General features: G+C 39.5%; 1 protein-coding gene across 1 annotated transcript; it reads left to right on the top strand.

The window, feature by feature from the left end:
- Positions 1-701: 701 nt before the first annotated feature.
- LOC308407960 (protein mono-ADP-ribosyltransferase PARP14-like) lies at positions 702-17,973 on the top strand. Its single transcript, XM_080899955.1, has 18 exons — positions 702-926; positions 1,202-1,329; positions 2,844-4,376; positions 4,467-4,703; positions 4,836-5,060; positions 5,593-5,647; positions 5,805-5,948; positions 8,609-8,671; positions 8,769-8,945; positions 9,023-9,205; positions 9,289-9,631; positions 14,308-14,518; positions 14,747-14,869; positions 15,147-15,198; positions 15,775-16,323; positions 16,786-16,922; positions 17,006-17,186; positions 17,649-17,973. Exons 1-18 carry the CDS (start codon positions 749-751, stop codon positions 17,930-17,932), a joined length of 4,803 nt encoding a protein of 1,600 aa, XP_080756081.1. The 5' UTR covers positions 702-748; the 3' UTR covers positions 17,933-17,973.
- The last annotated feature ends 1,565 nt before the right edge of the window (positions 17,974-19,538 follow it).

Raw genomic sequence — 19,538 nt, 5'->3', positions numbered from 1 at the left:
TTGACATGAATACTTGCTTTTGAGGAATGGATTATTGATTTTGAGCAAGTGACCTGCTTTTGCAGCTTATCCACTAGGTTTTGCAGTTTGCACCAAACGTTTTGAGAAATACACTAACTGCTGTGCAAATGTTAATAGTGATGTGAGAAAAGCACCAAAGCAACTGAGAAAAACTGTGAACAAGGAAATGCACCGCAAAATACAGTTACAACCTCAAAATGTGGGTGAAAGCACTGCACAATATTCATGGTATAGCTTTAAAATGCTGACATTGTCAGAGCTTCTGTTTCTGATCTGAATAACATAAGACATCAAGCAAGAGGGATGAAAAGCTGAGTGATTTTGATATTCATGGAGCTCAGATGTAGTGTGTTTCAGTAGGCTGTGAGGACTGTGGATGGATGGATAGATAGATAGATAGATAGATAGATAAAATCAATAAGCTCCTCATTAGACAAACACAAATCATCACAATAGTCAGGCGTCATTATTAACATCACGTTTTGATGTTCAGTGTTTTCAGCATAATTTGAAAAAGAAAAGACACATACTTGCACAACAAGAAAAACTGTAAAATACCCTTTAAGGTTAACATTAGGTGTGTCTACTTGTAAATGAAAGGAGGAGGAACTTTACTGAAAGTAGACGATGAAAAAGGGTTTCAGTGCGCATTTTCACACAGAGCAGTGACACAAAAGGGAGTTAACTGTATCCAAATGTCTCCTTTTAGTTTAGAATATTAGGGAAAATGGATAAATACACACATCCCCTGTTTTTTGAAGTCAAAGGTCTCTCTGGCAATGATAATGATATTCAGGATATCTGGAGATACTTTCAGAGAGGAGAAGACTCTGGAGGTGGTGAGTGTGGAATTCCTGCAGAGGTTGAAGGCAACACCTATAAAATCTGTTTCAAGGACAAAGAAGGTATTTTTTTTATTTATGTAAACAAGAATATGTGTAAACAGTTTAAACTCATGCTAATACCTCTGTGACCATGTCCATATTCACAGGCCTGCATATAATCGTGTTGAATGATGTTCACCATCTTAACTGAATATTAGAAGAGCTAAAAAAGCTAAAGAACAATATGCTGCCCTAAGTTACTTGCGATTCTTTGTTTCTTTCATTCTTGCAGTTACATTTTTAAATGTGAGATTTTGTCCGTGACATGTGGTGACTGAATTTAGCTGTTTTGACAGTTCAGGAGCGGGTTTTGCTGAGAAAGTTTCATGCCATCTCTATTTCTGGTGGAAAACAGTATTTAACAGTGAGCCAAGCAAGTTTACCTCCACAGACCCTCAATCAGTCAGCGACCAGTCAGTCACAGGTAAGTTTTCTTTTTCCTTTTTCCTAAGGAAACCTTGCACTATGTACTGTCAGGTAATCTGACCTGACCAGTTTGGGTGGATTCCTGAAAGGTGCAGGCATTCAAAAAAGGCACCCAAAGCAAAATCCAAACATGCGCCATGTCTGATTAATAGAAATGCAGTTTTATCCAACACTAAGATAATGAATCAGCTGGGAAACATGTACTCTGATTACATCTCTGAGTTTATTTATGATCAGTTTAGTTACATTTTATTAGGTTCCCTTGAGTCTTTGTCCTCTGTGCTCCTCTCGGTGTGTCTCTGTTTATGTGTTCATGTTTTCTCCCCAGCCCATCTTGTCCTCTGTATGTGCTCCTTAGTTATGTCCACATCTCGTCTCCCATTCTCACTGCCCTGTTCCCTTGTTAAGTCAGAGTGTCCTAGTCTGCCTTTTTCCCATTTTATTTTGACATGGTCTTTGTGCAGTGTGTTTAGTTTTGCTTCCTGGTGTCATGTTCGTTTGTATCAGTTTTGTTCCCCGTGTGTTTCCACTTCCCCTGGAAACCTCCTGTCTATATATATTGTGTTTTCCCTCAACCTTTATTGTCGTGTCTGTTTTTTCCACCATGGCTCTTCTGTGTTCCTTCCCAAGTTTACGAGGTTTAACCAGGCTTTTCTAGTAATGGGTAATTGTCTTGTTTTCTTAATTTCCCCAGTTCAGGCGATTGATCCTCTGTTTAGTTTATAATTTATGTTTTTCTCGTTCAGGATATCTGCCTAAATAAATGGCACGGTTTCAGTTAAATTCCAGTTCCCGTCTGTGCTCTGCGTTTCGGTCCTCACATAAACAATCCATGCAATTTGCCTTCACATATCGTGTCAGTTTCCTGCTCTTAGCTGACAGGAGTGGCACTCGGTGCAGTCTCCTGCTGGTTTACCCCATCTGCTTCAAGTGACGTGTTGTGTATTCGGAGATGCTCTTTTGCATACTTTAGTTGTGACAAATTATTTGAGTTATTTTTGCCTTCCTATCAGAGACTATTGCGCAGGAAATTTTCTGTAGATCAGCAATATTTGTACTAATTGTACTTAGTACAGTTAGTATCCACATATGTTGACTTGTTGATTTGTAAAAATGGAAATAAATAACAAAAATAAAATAAAACTGCCAAAAAACAACAAAAAACCTGTCATCTGCTACTGACCAAACTGCTTTTAATCATTGGCCTAAACTTTCACAATTAGTGATACTGCAGACTCTATTTTACCAGAACCAAAGCATTTTAGAAAGTGGAAGCCTTCTATAAACTAAGATAACTTACATTCACCTATAACTTGGATAGACATTTGAAAAAGAACAACCAATTTGGTCAATAACACTCAGTCCATGTAAGCTTATCTCTTATGTTTTTTATTTTTATTTTTATTTTTTATTATCTCTTATGTTTAATGTTTATGTATTTTTTAAATGTAGAATTCTTATTGGTTTTCAAGCATAACGTGATAAATGTGCTTTTTTTTGGTTCTTTCTCAGGCACCAACAAAAGTGATCACAAAACATCTCGAGAGGACATTTAACGTAGATATTTTCCTCCTGTATTATCTAAGAGATAAACCCAAGGCATTAAAAATTCTCCAGAAGCAGCTCTCTTATATCGGCTGCACGGTGGAATTAAAATTTGATGATGAAAATGTTGTAGTTAGAGGTGACAGTCAGAGTCAGCCAGGATGCCCTGCAGAGAAACAGGAGCTACAGCTGGATCAGATTTTCAGCCGTTTCAATGAGAACTATCTCTGCTATCATGTATTTGAGCCAAAAAAGATCAAGATGCTGCTGCAAGACTCCTCCCTCAAGATAGATGACATCAAAGTGTACAATGAGAATGGCTATGCTGTGGTTGTGGGAGAGGTCCATGCTGTGAAGGAGAAGATTGCAGATCTGGAAAACATTCAATACACCAAAAAAGAGCTGCCAATTGTGGAGAAGCAGTACAGGCGTATAGAAGAAGAGTTCAATCAAGAAATGTTCGCTAACTATCCAGATGTTAAAGTCGTCAGAGGTAGTGCCACAATCACTTTGGAGGGCCCTGACACAGATGTGCAGTCAGGAGCTGCAAAACTAGATGAACTGATTAAGAACATAAAGGAAAAAAGAGTCAAGTTCCCCACAGCTCTGCTAACCTTCATCAAAACCAGTGGAGCCATCTCCAAATACCAAGCTCGTTTCCAGCAGAGCCTCAGAAACCCTGTTTTCTTTGAGGTGGGTTCAGATGTGGTTCTGTCCAGTTTGTCCTCTGATGCTCTGAATGAGGCTGAGGCAGCAGTGATGAGAGAGCTCAAAGTGGCCACTGTAAAACTGCAGGGGGCTGCAGCAGTACCTCCAGATTTAGACAGAGTGAAGGAAATCCTGATGAAAGCGAAGAAAGAAGCAAACATTAGTGAGCTCAGAGTGGATGTGAGCTTCATGCCAGGAGTTACTGGAACTGCAATAACTAAAGTACGACTGGTGGGCTACAGTGAGGATGTTAACAAGCTCAATGAGGTCCTTCATGGTTTCCAAAAGAATGAAGTTGATATTCAAGAAGTGGTAAACTTGTCACATCCTGAACTGGTTGACTGCTTCGATAAATTGTTAGACCTGATTGGCATGAAGCAATCTAATGTGACCTTGGAAGCCTCACATGTTCCACATCCCTGTGTGCTCGTGAAGGGTCCTCGTTCTCTGGTTCAGAAAGTTCAGACAGACTTAGCCACGAGTCTAGCGCAGCTGTCAACTGATACGGTGGTGTTAAATGGACCGGGGGTGCAATTGTACTTCCAGGAAGAAGGCAGACAAAACAAAGAGCTGTTAGAGAGATCCTGTCAGGTCATCATCAGGGAACAACAAGAAGTCTATTCTCAAAGTACCACAAGTGTGTCTGATCTTTACCCAGAGCCACTATACATTAACGTCATCAGCTCCAACCCAGACAGACTGGAAAGCAACACTGCCAGAAGTACACCAAACACAACAGCTGTTAACAAAACAAACCTGGAGATCAAGCTTAGCACTTTGGAAGATGAACAGGTTAAACAAATATATTCTAAACAATTTCACAATTTCTATTCAAGCAGCATGTGTCCCACATGTTAGTATTATTTCACATAATTTCTACAGGTGAATGTGGTGGTGGCCCCCATGGTATCCAAAAAGCTTACTTCCACTAAAGTTGGTAAATGTCTACTGAAAAAAGCAGGAAATCCATTGCAGAAGGTCTTTCATCTGATAGCTCGGAAGTGGACCCTTTCTGCTGGTAATGTTATGGTGGTTGATGCACCTCCGGCTCTGAGCTGCTCTAAGATCTTCTTCATTGAGTGTCTGCCATGGGATGGAGTTGATGGCCTCAGCATGCAGGTAAAGTAAAAACACAGTAAATTCATAAACATGTAAGAAAAACACAGTCATAAACCAGTAAATGGAAATGGTAAATCTCCTTACCCCTGAGACCAACGCATAGACAAGTTTTTCCTGTTTTCTCCTTTGCAGACACTTGCTATTGGGCTAAAAAGGTGTTTGGAACTCTGTGTAGAGGAAGGCTGGTGTTCAATTGCCTTTCCAATCATTGGACCCGGGGTAGTTCTGAAATATCCCCAGAAAGAAGCCATTCAAGTGCTGACTGACAGCATTGACCAGTTTGGATTATCTGGGTCATGTGAATCCCTTCACAACATCTATATTGTCATTAAACCAGACTATCAAGACTCTGAGGAGGTGACAGAGTTTGATCTTTTTCGATAGCTGTATACAGCAACCCTTTTTTTAAATTTTTCTTTTCCACTATCAGTTACTGCAGTAGCAGGTCATAGTATTACTATATTACATTGTATTAAATACATATTACTCCCTGCTGAGAGTGATAGTAATATGGGTAGGAATGAAGGTGTTAGACAGTACCACCCGAGCTACTGGAGTAAAAATGAATGCAATTACAGTACATAAGCATGTTTCTGCTAAGGCTGTATCTGTTAAAAGGGAGCATCTCCCTTCTGCCATCTCCGAGCTCTTTCTCACGTATGATCATCTGTTTATTGTGTTTTTCTTGTAAATATTGCAACATAAAGCACAGATGATAATGATCACAACACAGAGGATATGTCATTTAACATTAGTTAGAACCAGAGAATCTCAGGACTTGTTACCAAAGTAAGGGCAAGTTTGCGTTTGTTCTTAGTTTTAAGTACTGTGCATTGTTTGTAGAAACATTTCTGGAAAGGTGGTGCTTAAACCAAACATGTATCTACAGTGCTACCATGAGGTCTACAGACAGCTGAGCTTGAAGATCAAGCAGAGCGGTCAAGGTAAAACCAGAGCTGGTTGAACTGTTTTGATTCAGACAAAAATCTACCTTTGAAATGTTGTGTTTTTAACAAATATTTAACTGTTTCCACGGTTCAACAAGTGACATGGAGGTTGATATCAGAAATGTGAATCTTGTTGTCGTGTTCGTCTTTTCAGCCACCTTCAAGTCCCTCAAGAGTGACCTAACTGGCATAACTGTGAAAGTCCGAGGTGGGGTTGAACTAGAAGTGGTTTTTGGTGACATTGTTAATGAGACTACAGATGTTGTGGTGAACTCAACTGACTTCACAAATTTTCAAGGTGAGAGCTTTTGAATCTAATCAACTGTTGGGTTTCAATCATGTTTCCTGGGAAAATGCACTTTAGCCTTATGCTGGTAAACCATCTAATATCCATGTCCTTGGTGGCCTAGCTAGGGTGAAAAATAGAGATACGTTTTTGGGTTCTGTTGGCTCTCCCCTTTTGATAGAATTTCAAAATGTATTTAAAATAAGAAAGCCTTTTACAGATAATACCAACTTTAATGCCAAAACAAGTGAGGCTTAATTTCAGATTTATCACTTTCCAGTTTGTAAATGCATTTAGCACATGGCTAAAATAAAACCAACTCTAAACCTAATACATTTCCATTGACCTGTAGGATGTTTAGGGCAAATTAGGTTTTATACATACTTTGAAAAAAAAATCCCCTCTAGCCCCGGTTGGTGGTCTTTATCCTTCATGCTTGGCTCCTTTACCAGAGGCCTGAGAGCTTGAGGGTCCTATGTAGCAACTTTGCTGCTCCTAGGACTGCGCTCTTCTGGACAGAGATCTCGGATGTTGTTCCTTGGATCTGCTGGAGCCACTCGCCTAGCTTGGGGGCCACTGCACCAAGTGCTCTGTTTACCACTGGGACCACTGTTAAGTGTACCCTCCACATCTTCTTTATTTCTTGGAACTTCTTCAGCTTTTCGTGTTCCTTCTTCCTGATGTTGTGTTGCTACGTGGTGGAAGATGGCCATCTTCCACTGCTTGTCCACCACCACTATGTCCAGTTGGTTTGCCATTTCCAGTTTGTCCATCTGTATCTGGAAGTCCCACAGGATCTTAGCACAGTCTTTCTCAACCCCCTATGGGGAGTCTTCCATTTTGACCTCATTTTGTCTCAGGGGCATTTTTGCACAGCCTGCACCTGGGGTTTTGCCTGATGTGGTAGACCCCAGCCTCTATCGATCTTATACTAATTCCTGTACTTATTCCTTAGCCTGGATTCCTTATTACTTATGTACTTGTTCCTGTGCTGCCATGATTAGTGCCTCTGTGCTATCTTTTAGTCAAGCTTTATCTAGCCATTGGTAGGAATTCTGGATGTCAGCTATTTCCTCTATCTGCTGGTGCTACATACCGTGCAGGGGCTTGTCCTTCCATGATGCCTCCTTTTCTTGCTCCTCATTCTTGGGTTTCTACTGCTTGAGGTATTCACTGAGCACACAGTCAGTTGGGGCCATCTTCCTGATGTACTCATGGAAGTTTCTTGTCTCATCCTGGACCATGGTTCGGACAACAACTAGTCCCTTGCCTTCTCCCTCCTGCCTTCCTTCCTTCCAGAGGCTTCTATGTCCTCCATAGGCCAGCTTATTATCCCAGCAGGGAAGGGTGTAGGTTTTGATAATCGGGATCTTGTTCTTGCCATTTAGCTGATTCCTCAGGACTTGCTTTTCTCTGCGGGTACTTGGCAGTTGCAGCGTTCCTATCGGCCTCTTTGTGGTTCCCATTTGCCTGTGGGATTCCCAAGTACTTGTAGCTGTCCTCTATGTCTGCAATGTTTACTTCTGGTAGTGCGATCCCCTCCGTTCTGACTTCCTTTCTTCTCTTCATTACCATCCGACTACTTTTCTCCAGTCCGAATGACATTCTGATGTCATTGCTGTATATCCTGGTGGTGTGGATCAGTGAATCGATGTCCCATTCAGTGAACCTTGATATCATCCATGTAGAGAAGGTGGCAGAAGATTGCTCCATTCCACAGTTGGTACCAGACAAAAGTTTGGACACACCTACTCATTTAATGGTTTATCTTTATCTTTATGACTATTTATACTGTAGATTCTCACCGAAGGCATCAAAACTATGAATGAATACATGGGATTATGCAGTAAAAACATGGTGAAATAACTCAAAACATGTTTTATAATTTAGATTCTTCAAAATAGCCACCCCTTGCTTTGATTACTGCTTTGCACACTCTTGGCATTCTGTCGATGGGCTTCATGAGGTAGTCCCCTAAGATGGTTTTTAATCAGTCTTAAAGGAGTTCCCAGAGATGCTGAGAGCTTGATGACTCTTTCCCCCCCTCACTCTGCAGTCCATCTGATCCCAAACCAACTTGATTGGGTTTATGTCAGGTGACTGTGGAGGCCAGGCCATCTGCAGCAGCACTCCATCATTTTCCTTCTTGGTCAGATATCACTTACACAGCCTGGAGGTGTGTAACCGATGGCATGGCATGTCGCTGCAGGGTGCTGTGGTAGCCATGCTGGTTCAGTGTGCCTTCAGTTTTTAAATAAATCCCTAACAGTGTCACCATCAAAGCACCCCCACAGCGTTACACCTCCTTCTCCACGCTTCATGGTAGGAACCATGCATGTAGAGACCATCATTTCACCTTTTCTGAGTCACACAAAGACACAGCAGGTGGAACCAAAGATCTCAAATTTGGACTCATCAGACAAAAGCACAGATTTCCTTTGGTCTAATGTCCATTCCTTGTGTTTCTTGCTTTGCAGCGCTGTCAACAAAGCAAAGAGTAGCTACTTTGAGGAATCTAAAATATAAGATATGATTTTTATGAGTTATTTCATCAATGTTTTCTTTGCTACATAATTCCACATATCTTGCTTCATATATTTGATATCTTCAGTATGTATCTAATGTAGAAAGTAGTAAAAAAAAATGTAAAAGTTATTATTATTGATCTACAGGTGGTGTATGCCAAGAAATCTTAACTATGGCTGGACCTCAGGTTGAGGCTGAACTCAGAAATGGTGAGAAGAATGGCTGAAGATACACATTTAAAATTGCAATATATTTCTGGCACACAGTTTGCAGTATCTTAATCATGTTTTTGTTGTGTCCGTGTAGCAAAAGTAAAGAAGGGAGATATTTTAACAACCTCACCTGGAGGGTTCCCATGTAAAGCTATTTTACATGTGTGTGGAGAAAAAAATGTGAGTCTCATTGAGAAACAGCTGCTTTCTATCATTCAAACTTGTGAGTCTTCTGGATACAGGTCTGTGGCCATTCCTGCCATCTGTGCTGGTGAGTAGTGGGCAAGACATTAAAGATGCATAAGTGAACAGAAAACATATAAATATTTTATTTGAATGGCTGTCCAGGATCTGGTGGTTTGGACCCCAACCACGTTGCATATGCCATCCTCCAAGGGGTTAAGACTGGTGCAACTTTCCGTCCTCTCCAGTGTCTCACCAACATTCGCCTTGTCCTCAACAAGTTCAGTGTTTTCCTGGCATTTAAAAAGCGAGCAATGCAGATGTTTCCATCTGCTGTTATCAACACAGGTAACAGCTGTTCCTCTTCCTCATGAGGCACCTTTTTCATTTTTGAGCTATTTGTGACTGATTATAAATCATCTGTTTTACAGTTGTTGCACAAGCCACCCCAGTTATGAACATAGACCCAAGCATCCTTTCTACCAGCTCCAGAGTTCAACATTACACCTTCATGATTGTCGGACTATGCAGAAAAAATGTTGACAATGCCATTGCAAATCTCAAAAGTCTGTATCAGGCTGAGTGCACTACGCAAATCTTCAGGCAGGATGAACTTGCAGGCCTCACTCAAGATGATGTGAACCACTTAAAGCAGTTGACTGAGGTCCTGGGTGTGTATGTATTGGAAGACCATTTTAATCCAGGCTGCTGGACTGTGAGTGGGCTGAAAGATGGAGTCCATCAGGTGATGCAAGTGATTAGAAAATCTGCTACGTAAATATTTAGTCAAGCAAAATACTGAAAATCCACTTTTTTTCTTACATATCTGTGAGACAGAAGAGGTGTGTAATAAAATACAGATAGATATTAGGTTTTGGTAAAAGAAACAAAACAAAACAAAAACACACCCATACGTTTGTTTATAGTGATCTGAGTTTCTTGAATACCTCAAGTAGCTTAGCACCAACAGAAATGTGTGAAATGCACTCTGTTCTGCTGAGCACAGAAAAAAATAACCAGCCACAACATTTATTTGTAAGTTTGTGATTACAGCAAATGTAAATGCCAAGGTTTTTGAATTTGTGAGCATGTCTGCAAATCAAAGCAAGAATAAACATCCTTCCTGGGATATTAACACTCCTGCATGAATTTACTTTCTGTTTTTTTTTTTTTTTTGACAAATTCACAGCTGCTATGTTATTGTTAACAGTATTGATGCAATTTCTAGTCTCAGTATGACATCTAGTGGATGGTCTGCTAACACAGCAACATTACTGCAGTATTGTTGCACAACTTATTTATTGCTTCAGTTTAGCCTTCTTTTTTCTTTTTGTGTTGTTTGAAATCTCAATGCATGAATTGAAATGTTCAGATCCTAACTTATGTCTGCTTTACAACCGATAGAGTTACAGCTGTTAAATGTGTAAAAACAACATCATCAAAAAACATAAATACCCATGAGGGCTTGTGTGGAAAAGTGGCCTCACATTGCTGTTACAGAAGACGACTTTGCAACTTTTTAAAGTTGTAAAGTTGTTTTTAAAGTCTGTCATTGCCATATTTAACAGGTACTTCGTGTAGTAATAGCAATAATAATCATTTAAATAGATAAATAGATAGCAGAATAGATAATCAGCAGACTTCAGATCTCTTTTAAAAACATTATATATGACTGTGACTTCATATATAATGAAGTCACATATATGACTTCATATATGACTTCATATATGAAGTCATATATGTGACTTCATATATGACTTCACAGTCATATATGAAGACTGTGACTTCAAAGAGAGGAGCATATTTTTTCTCCTCTGATTTAATGATGGTTTGGAGAATCACATGTTTTAAGTGTTTCTTAAAGTGTATGTATTTCAGAGAGCTAAAGAAGCCTCTTGTACAAGAGGTACTTCTTCATGAACCAAAAAGAAGTCCAGCTGCCTTCTTTACAAACACTCAAACCTGCCTTGAGAATTTTTCACAGGCATACTGATACAAGTACAACATTTATTCATGACTATTTGGTAAGTAAGACCACGCCCCTTCAAAATCAGAGTTTCTATTGTCATGTCAGTGTTTGAAATGAAGTATTTAATATCTGTCTGGTAATTTCCTCAACAGTAGATTTCTCCACAAGCACATTTTACTCAGCAACATAGACCGTGGGGACGAGGAAAGTAGGACCCAAAACGCAGGACTCTGCGATGCCACAGTGCACTTTATTTACAGTGAAATAGACACGCTAGCCGACTACCAAGAACACACGTCTCACACAGACTATACCAGTCAGGAGTAATAATCCCACGTCGACTGTCGCCGCGAGTCCCGGTTAAATACCTCTGTCTACATCGGTACTCCCGATGACGACAGTCGCCAGGTCACGCCTTTCCCACGGTGCGCACTTCCGTAAACAGCCCCGAGGACCAGGGGGAGAGAGAGAGAAGCAGACACACGCACACACACTCTACATACAAACGTGGACAGAACAGTAGACGACACAGACCCCAAATAATAATAATAATAATAATAATAATAATAACAATAATAATAATAATAATAATAATAATAATAATAATAATAATAATAATAATAATAATAATAATAATAACCACTGCTCACGGACCCCGAGTCCTCCAGAGCCGGGTCCGTGACAGACAGACAAGTTAAAAACAGTACCCGCTCCAGCATTGCTCGTAATAAAGATAGGCTACTTCTACTCTAGCAAGTTCCCTAAATGTTACCATCCCAGCAGGACAAACAAGGAAATTCACCATATGAAACACAGTGACCTATTTTCATATCTAGGTGTGTCTGTGATTATGACATTCCAATGGAGGTTACAGGGACTTACAGGAAAGCGAAACAGAAAAAAAAACCCTGGGAGATTAATGCTTTCTCAGGAATGTGGTCTATGGAGACGTAAGATATAGAGGACTTGTATAAAACATATTGTAGATATTGTAGGTATTGTAGGTAAAATGCCATTATTGTACTTTATAATCAGATCAAAGGGAGAGAAAACATCAAAATAAGAAGTTGGCCTTCTGAGGGATTTGAATATGGAATTAGTGGAAAAGAAGGTAAGGAATCCCAGTGTGCTTAAATTGTGTTATGTGTAAAAACTCTGTCTTAACTAGCCAACAAACAATCTGGGTCATGTTTATGGGGGACAGTGTCAGACATGAAACTAATGCTGAGAGGTCAGTAAAAAGAGTAGAAACTTTCTTTCACAAAGTAAATGTAAGAGATTAGGCATCATGTGAAGGATAAATATATTCTATTTTTATGTAATTTCTCTAATTACCTCAATGAATAACAATAAACATAGCTCATTTATGATCTACTTACAATCATTCTTTGTCACTTCCATATCTACACCATGCAATAACAAAAACAAAGTAGTAGTTCCCAAGGTTTTACTATGGCTACACTTGCGTTTCTTTCTGGTAGTTCCCCCACCGGATAAAAACTACATTTGGGAAACGGGTCTATCCTGCTGGGTTGGATAGACACCATCCCAGCAGGTTATTTCATAAACTAACCTGTTGCCGTGGTGACATCCTGTCACAACGCCATGCTCACTTCCATGTCCTTTTTACAATGACACAAGAGCAATTTCTTTCAAAAATGTTTGTAAAGGCAGACTTCATGGCTAGGCGCTTGATTTTATACACCTGTGGCAATGAGACTGAAAACACCAGAATTTAAAGATTAAGAAGGGTGGCCCAATAAAGGTGAATGTAAATTGAAGGTAAAGGGATCGTCCACATCCAAAGACAGAAAAACAAACAGAAGATAAAGTTCATGGTATTTCATGATTTGTGGTTATAACCAGTCACTGCCAGTACCACAGTCAGCAAAATGCTTTGCAGTTTCAGTCTAGCTTTAACTTGGACTTGTTTCCGCTCTACAAAAGGGGAGGGTTGTTTGGTTTTGCACTTCCTTTATAAAGTGCAAAACCAAACACACTTCCGTGTAAAGAGCCTGATCAAAGTAAGTGTCAGACTAATTTTCTTCAAAATATTAAATCCTCACGTCAACCATCAGCCACCGGTAACCAACAATGTAACACCGACCTTTAAATTTTGTAATGTATGCTGATATATTTAAAAATAATTTACACACATAATAACAGCACATTCAGCACACGGACGGTTGTCCGGTGCGGCATCGTGGTGGGGGGCGGATTCACGGGCATCGGCAAAAAAAAAAAAAAAAAAAAAAAAAAAAAAAAAAAAAAAAAAAAAAAAATTGCTCGTACTCACGCTGCCCCGATATCAGCCAGCGCATATTGGGAATGTCATAGGCACCGATCGGTTTTCTATCGCCCATTTGCTGGGAGTAAGGGCGCCCTCTGTTTGCGAGGTGCGCCTGCTGCTTGCGGCACAGGGAGGAGAGGGCGGGGATGCGGGAGCAGCATCTAATAACCAACTCGCAAAATAAAATAAAAACACAACAACAAACACGAAAACACCAGACATTATGATACAGACTTATAATTTGCACCGATGTTTTTTCGAAATTCTATACGCGAGTGCGAGAGCCCTCGGTGCGCCTGCTCGCTGCTGAAGTCAAAGTAAACTTTATTGTCATCTCCGCTACATACAGTCCAGTAGAGAGACAAGACGACAAGGCTCCAGTTACAGCAGTGCAAGTAAACAAACAACAAATATAAGAAGAGTAAAAAAAAAAAAAAAAAAAAAAAATTTAGGACCAGGGGTAAAGGGATTAATAACAATTTAAAATGTATATTTTACAGTTTGATGATTTAAAGTCTCACACACAACCTGTCGAAAAGGGAGGGGGCCCTGCTGCTTCCAAATAGAGCACATTTCATTCAAAATGATGTAAATCCAAGCCCATTATGTATTCATGATTTGAATCCTGGGTTGTGTGAAATCTCAGAAATAAAGCCTAGACAAAGTGAATCTGTGAACTAAGGTGTAGCTCTGTTGGGTTGTGTTGTGGTGATCCTCAGGTTGGGGGATTTGTGTTCATACTGGAGTTCAAAATTAAAACCAATGGATGTTCATTTTGACTAGATAGTACTTGACAGATTTACAGAAATGTAAATTTATTCTTTGTACATTACATTTCTGAAATCCAGTACTTTTTTCCCACCAGATTTTTACTAAAGATTTCTTGAAGGAGAAGCAGTTCAAACTGGAAGAAGAGTTTCACTGAGTCATGTGCACTCATTGGCCAGAGGCTTCAATCATGGGAGGGAAAAGGAACACAATGTTCTTGGAAAGCAGTGACGAGGAGGAGCAGCTAGGAGCTACTAAACTTGAGGAACTAATAAGGCAAATATCAGAAAAGAGAGTCAAGCTCCCAGCAGATTTGAGGACTTTTATCAAATCCAGCCATGCCATCTCCAAGTACCAGACTCTCTTTCAAAACTTTAGACATCCTGTTTTCATAGAAGTGGGATCAGATCTGGTTCTGTCCAGTTTGTCCTCTGCTGACCTGGATGAGGCTCTGGCAGCTGTGGTGAACGATCTGAGTGTGGAGATTGTGAAGCTGCAGGGAAATGCAGCGGTATCTCCAGATCTTGACAGGATGAAAGAAGTCCTGATGAAAGCCAAGAACAAAGAGAACGTTCATGAGCTCAAAGTGGATATCAGCTTTGTCCCAGGATCTAATGGATCTGCCACAACCAAAGTAAGACTGGTGGGCTACAGTGAAAATGTGAGCAAGCTCACTGATGTTCTTCACGACTTCCAGTTGAATCAAGTTACAACTCAAGAAAAAATCTCTCTGCTTCATCCTGAAATGGTTGACTGTTTTCATAAAATCTTAGACCTGACTGGCATGAAACAGACCAAGGTTCCTTTAAGAGCCTCACATGTTCCAAATCCACATGTGTCTCTATCTGGACCCCGATGCCAGGTTCAGGAGGCCAAACAGGCCCTAACGTCAGCTCTAACCAGTCTGACAATAGAAACTTTGGGTCTGGATGGAGCAGGGGCTCAGCGGTACTTCAAGACTCAGGGTAAAGTGAGTAAAGAGCTGGTAGAGGACTCCTGTTGTGTCATCATCCAAGAAAAGCAAACTGTAGTCACCCCAAATGTGAGCACAAAAGCATATGCCAGCAAGTCACTTACTATCACACCCCAAACTTTGATTACTGGAAGGTCCATGAGGACTCTGGATACCACAACAATCCCATATGTTGATGTTAGCAGTTTGGTTCAACAGGTTAGATTATTTCTATTTTATTCTATTAACAGTTCGATAACAACACATGTCATAAAAAGATGGTGTTTACTGCATGCATTTGTATTTGCAGGTTTACGGTGCCTCCTACAAAAACAACTTGAGCATGAAACGGGAAAACCAAGGTATACCAACAGCTATTGAGTTAAGTAAACTAAGGTAGATGTAAAGCACAAAACAAATGGAAGCATAAAGGTTATTTAGATAAGTAAAAGTATAAATACTGTAATCTGCAGGAGCTCAACAGTCAAAATAAAGATGCAAAGTGCTATCAGCAAAACATACTGACTAAAAGAGCCAGTGACCTAACAGCAGAACAAAGAGGCAGTCCAAGTTTGCTTGAGTATAGCTTTTTATTTAGAAATTATACATGAGACTAACAAAAAGGGACAAATACAAAGTTCAAAAACGGGCTAGGAGTTAAAAATGAGGGAGGTATACAAACAGGCCAGCATAAAACTCTTAAAATGCATAGATGCAATTGAAAAGGGGAACTATTCAAGGACAAGTTCATGAAGACTATTCAGTTATATTTTTGCAGTAGATGTTTTTTTTTTAAATATTTAAACACCAAATAATACAGATGTTTCCTTCTGTTGTAACACAAGTAGTTTGATGAATGTTAACATCAAGTTCCTGTTTATCAGAATCCTGTTGATGTGTTTTTATAACCTATCAGTGCTTGACTTGTTTTAACACAGACACGAGTGTCCTCTGTACTACTCATCAGCGGTCCATCTTCCTGTTCCTGGGCCTTGGTAAAAAGAGTGTCCATGATGCAATGAAGAAGGTAAAAGATTTGTACCAGGCTCACTGCTCCACAAAAAAAATGACAAAGGAGGAGTTGGCAGACTTCACCCAGGATGAAATAAAGGATCTGCAGAAGCTAGTAGAGGCCCAGGGTTTGCATGTACAGCAGGACCAGAGTGGAGATGGAGGCTTGGTAGTCAGCGGGTTAAAAGATGGGGTCACCGAGCTGATACAGATGCTTCACGCTGCTGCTCGTCTACGGAGAGAAGTCAGAGTTAGGGAGGAGGATAATTTGTACCATTGTGTGGCGTGGTGCATCCTGGGATATGATGGTAGCTGGGAAAGGCTCCCCAAAACAGATAATTATAACCTAGAGCATGATATCAAGAAAGAGATAGTGGACACACACGGAAACATGTGGAGCGTGGATCTGCAGAAGATGGAAGCCAGAAGTCGGTTAGCTAGAAAAACCAAGCTAAAACGACTGGAGAATCACTCAGGTGAGAAGAGTGGTCTGGAAAAGCTGTCGAGTCCTAATTAGCACATCTTAAATGTCAAAAGACTTACAAACATTAGAGTGGTGATAAAATACTTTAATGGGATTTATGATCTGAGCTAGAGCTCCTTGACATATTTTTAATCATGATTTCCTTTTGTCTATGCATTTCTTTATTTTTAAAGTTCATGTTAATTTCCCCGATCACTATTTTAAAAAGTGTTCATGTGAGCAAAGCAAGCCCTTTGTTACTCCATATGGTCAGTTTATGTAGTGCACAAAATATACGCCTTCGTTTTTTACCTTTTCTGGAAGCCCTCTGTGAGATTATGTCTGATTGCGCTGCACTCAGGATTTATGACAGTTTCAGTATGGATTTTGTCTTGATTTGTTTGTCTTTGGAAACAATAATTTTAGAAACATTTTTTTTTAATCTTCTTTGGTTAACTGGTCTAACTTTTTCCAGACTTTACTCTTCCTTTGTACTGGGACAATATGGCTAGTGGTGAAAATCTAAAAGTGGTTGCATTGGAGCCTTCCTCTTCAGAGTACCTCAAAGTAAAGGCGTTCTTCACGCAAACAGTTCAGAAGAATATATTGAAAGTGGGTGGTTTTTACCAGAAATCTAAGTTAACTTTGTTGAACAGGAAACTTGAACAGCTGAACATTTTGTTCTTTTGTGTTAGATTGAACGCTTGCAGAATGTCCATTTGCGGCAAAGCTACGAAGTGCAAAAGAAGAAGCTTTCTGAAAAGAACAGACAGGAAGGGGGAGCACGTGAAAGGCTTCTATATCACGGGACGAGTCAGGACAGCTGTGAGTCCATCATAAGAAATGGATTCAACAGGAGTTTTTCTGGGAAACATGGTAATTATCCTTTGATCCAATCAACTTTAATCAGTATGATCACCTGATTCTGTTTATAGAACACCAGTGCATAGAAAATATCCTATAATAATGTTATAACATTTGATGTCACTGTTGCTTTATTTTGTTGATATTCTTTTTTTATTTTCTAATACAGAACATTACAGTGCTCTGCAAATGTTTTGACCTACCCTTCATGTTTTTTATATTTTGCTTCCAAGCAGCCATTTTTTCTTGTAATATTTAGGGTGGTCTATACAATCGTTTTCCAGACATTTGCTTTTTCACAAATTTACAGTCCTTGTACCTGACCATTTTCAGAGGATTGTGTTGTGTTTTTTAAACCACCTAACAAGATCTTTGAATTTTTCAAACGTAAAAAAGACATCTAACCTGAGAAGTGATATAAATGTCTGATAATTCCAAAACTTTAAATGTCTCTCTTTTATTTTCTGTTTTCAGCAACCTTATTTGGTCAGGGGACCTACTTTGCTGTCAATGGCAGCTATTCAGCCAACCCCGGCTATTCAATGCCAGCTGCTGATGGTTCTCAGAGAGTATTTGTGGCCCGAGTCCTCACTGGTGTTTACACTCAGGGCAACAGCAGCATGAAGGTGCCTCCGCCTCGCAGCAATCAGCCCGATGACCGTTATGATTGTTTGGTGGACCAAATAGCAAATCCAAGCATGTTTATTATTTTCAATGATAACCAGGCATATCCAGATTACCTCATTACCTTCTGTTAGTGCTTCATCATGGGGAATATTTCCTATACAGCTAATACATTTTCAACACAGCATTACCATCAGTAACTTGAATAGTCAGGCCCCATCTTATGTTAAAGACCTCATAGTACCGTATCACCTCTATAGAGCACTTTGCTCTCAGACTGCAGGCTTACTTTTGGTTCTTGGGATATTTAAAATAGTGTGGGTTAAGATTAGGCTTAAAACCTCAATTTTTGGTAAAGCATATGTTTAGTGCAGATAACCCTCAATCCTCCTTTAGTTACGCTTTAGTTTTTCCTTCCCACTCTCGGTCAGCATTGTCAGCACTTGCTCATAGCACTTGTCTGATGTTTGTGTGTTTTTCTTTATATCTGCATTATTATTGTCTTTATTTTACGATGTGAAGTGTCGACCTTTGTGATTTGGTGTTATATATGAATAAAACTGAATTGAATTGAATTGAACTGAACTGAATTGAATTAAATTAAACAGTGAGTGCAGACAGCAGCTTGCTTTGCAACATGGCTGCTGTTTTGTGTTGAACAACATTTTTACTCTTCTGACAAAAGGAATCTTCTTATTGTTATTCTTATTATCTTCTTATACAACTCACTATTAACTGAACAGCCAATGAAATAGTCACTCTGTGGAAAAACTGGAGAAGTAATTAGTCGCTCAACCACACAACATTAAATAGCAAATAAATCCATCTTCAAAAGTCTCTGTGCTTAAATTCCTGAACTTAAATTTAAAGAAAACTGGCTGCTCAAGACAGGCCAAGTGTAACTTTGTGTTACTACTTCTGCCACAGCGCAGTCTGGATTTTCCCAGCCCTTGTAGGCGGGGCTGCTGAAGCACCTTTGAATGGGAAGGACATATTTAAAGAGGCACAGATCACTGTTGATGTCGAGACAGTTCAAATTATAATTTATGTCAGGTCTCTGGTCTTTCTGTTAATTTACATCTAAAATATGAGCATTTCAATAATGTTATTCAAACCATATGTTGAAAAACTGTGTCATTATTTGTTAATGCATAATAAACTAAGCTAACTTCAATTGGACTCTAAAGTTTGGATTCTGAGCTTTAGATATTTGTAGATTACCACTTGAAGCTACATGTGAGAATGTGGAAGAACACTGTGGAAGACCAAGACAAATCTGTAACTGATGACTTACCAAAATGAGCACAAAAGTAACTGTAGTGTTTCACACTAAAGTGAAAGATGTTTAATTTCCTCAGCAGTGAATAATAAAAGATTTGGAGTTTGTTTAGTAGCTGTAGCTTTATGAAAATTTAAGTGTTTTTAAAATGTATTAAATCAACAATGCTTTTTTTGCCCTGTGAATTTTTACATATACTGTTTGCTCTTAAAATAAACTCTTTGAGAATGAAAAATCTAACATATTTATATAATTTGTTCAGCAATTTGATCTTAACAAACTGATGCCACTTCTCTAACTGTAGAGGCTAAGCCTACGGTTGAAGCGACTGAGGTGGTCGTTAACGGGGGTGACACGATGTCACTGGTACATATGAATTAAGTAAACAGTCCAATAACTCCAGTACTTCTTATCTTGTCCTTTTTGGTCTTTATTAACATATCATCTTAACATAACAGCGC

The sequence above is a fragment of the Rhamphochromis sp. 'chilingali' genome (genome assembly GCF_963969265.1).
Source record: "Rhamphochromis sp. 'chilingali' genome assembly, chromosome: 1".
In the NCBI taxonomy this organism is placed as follows: Eukaryota; Metazoa; Chordata; class Actinopteri; order Cichliformes; family Cichlidae; genus Rhamphochromis; species Rhamphochromis sp. 'chilingali'.
Note: the sequence above shows the minus strand (reverse complement) of the source record. Positions and strands in the feature narration are given on the sequence as shown.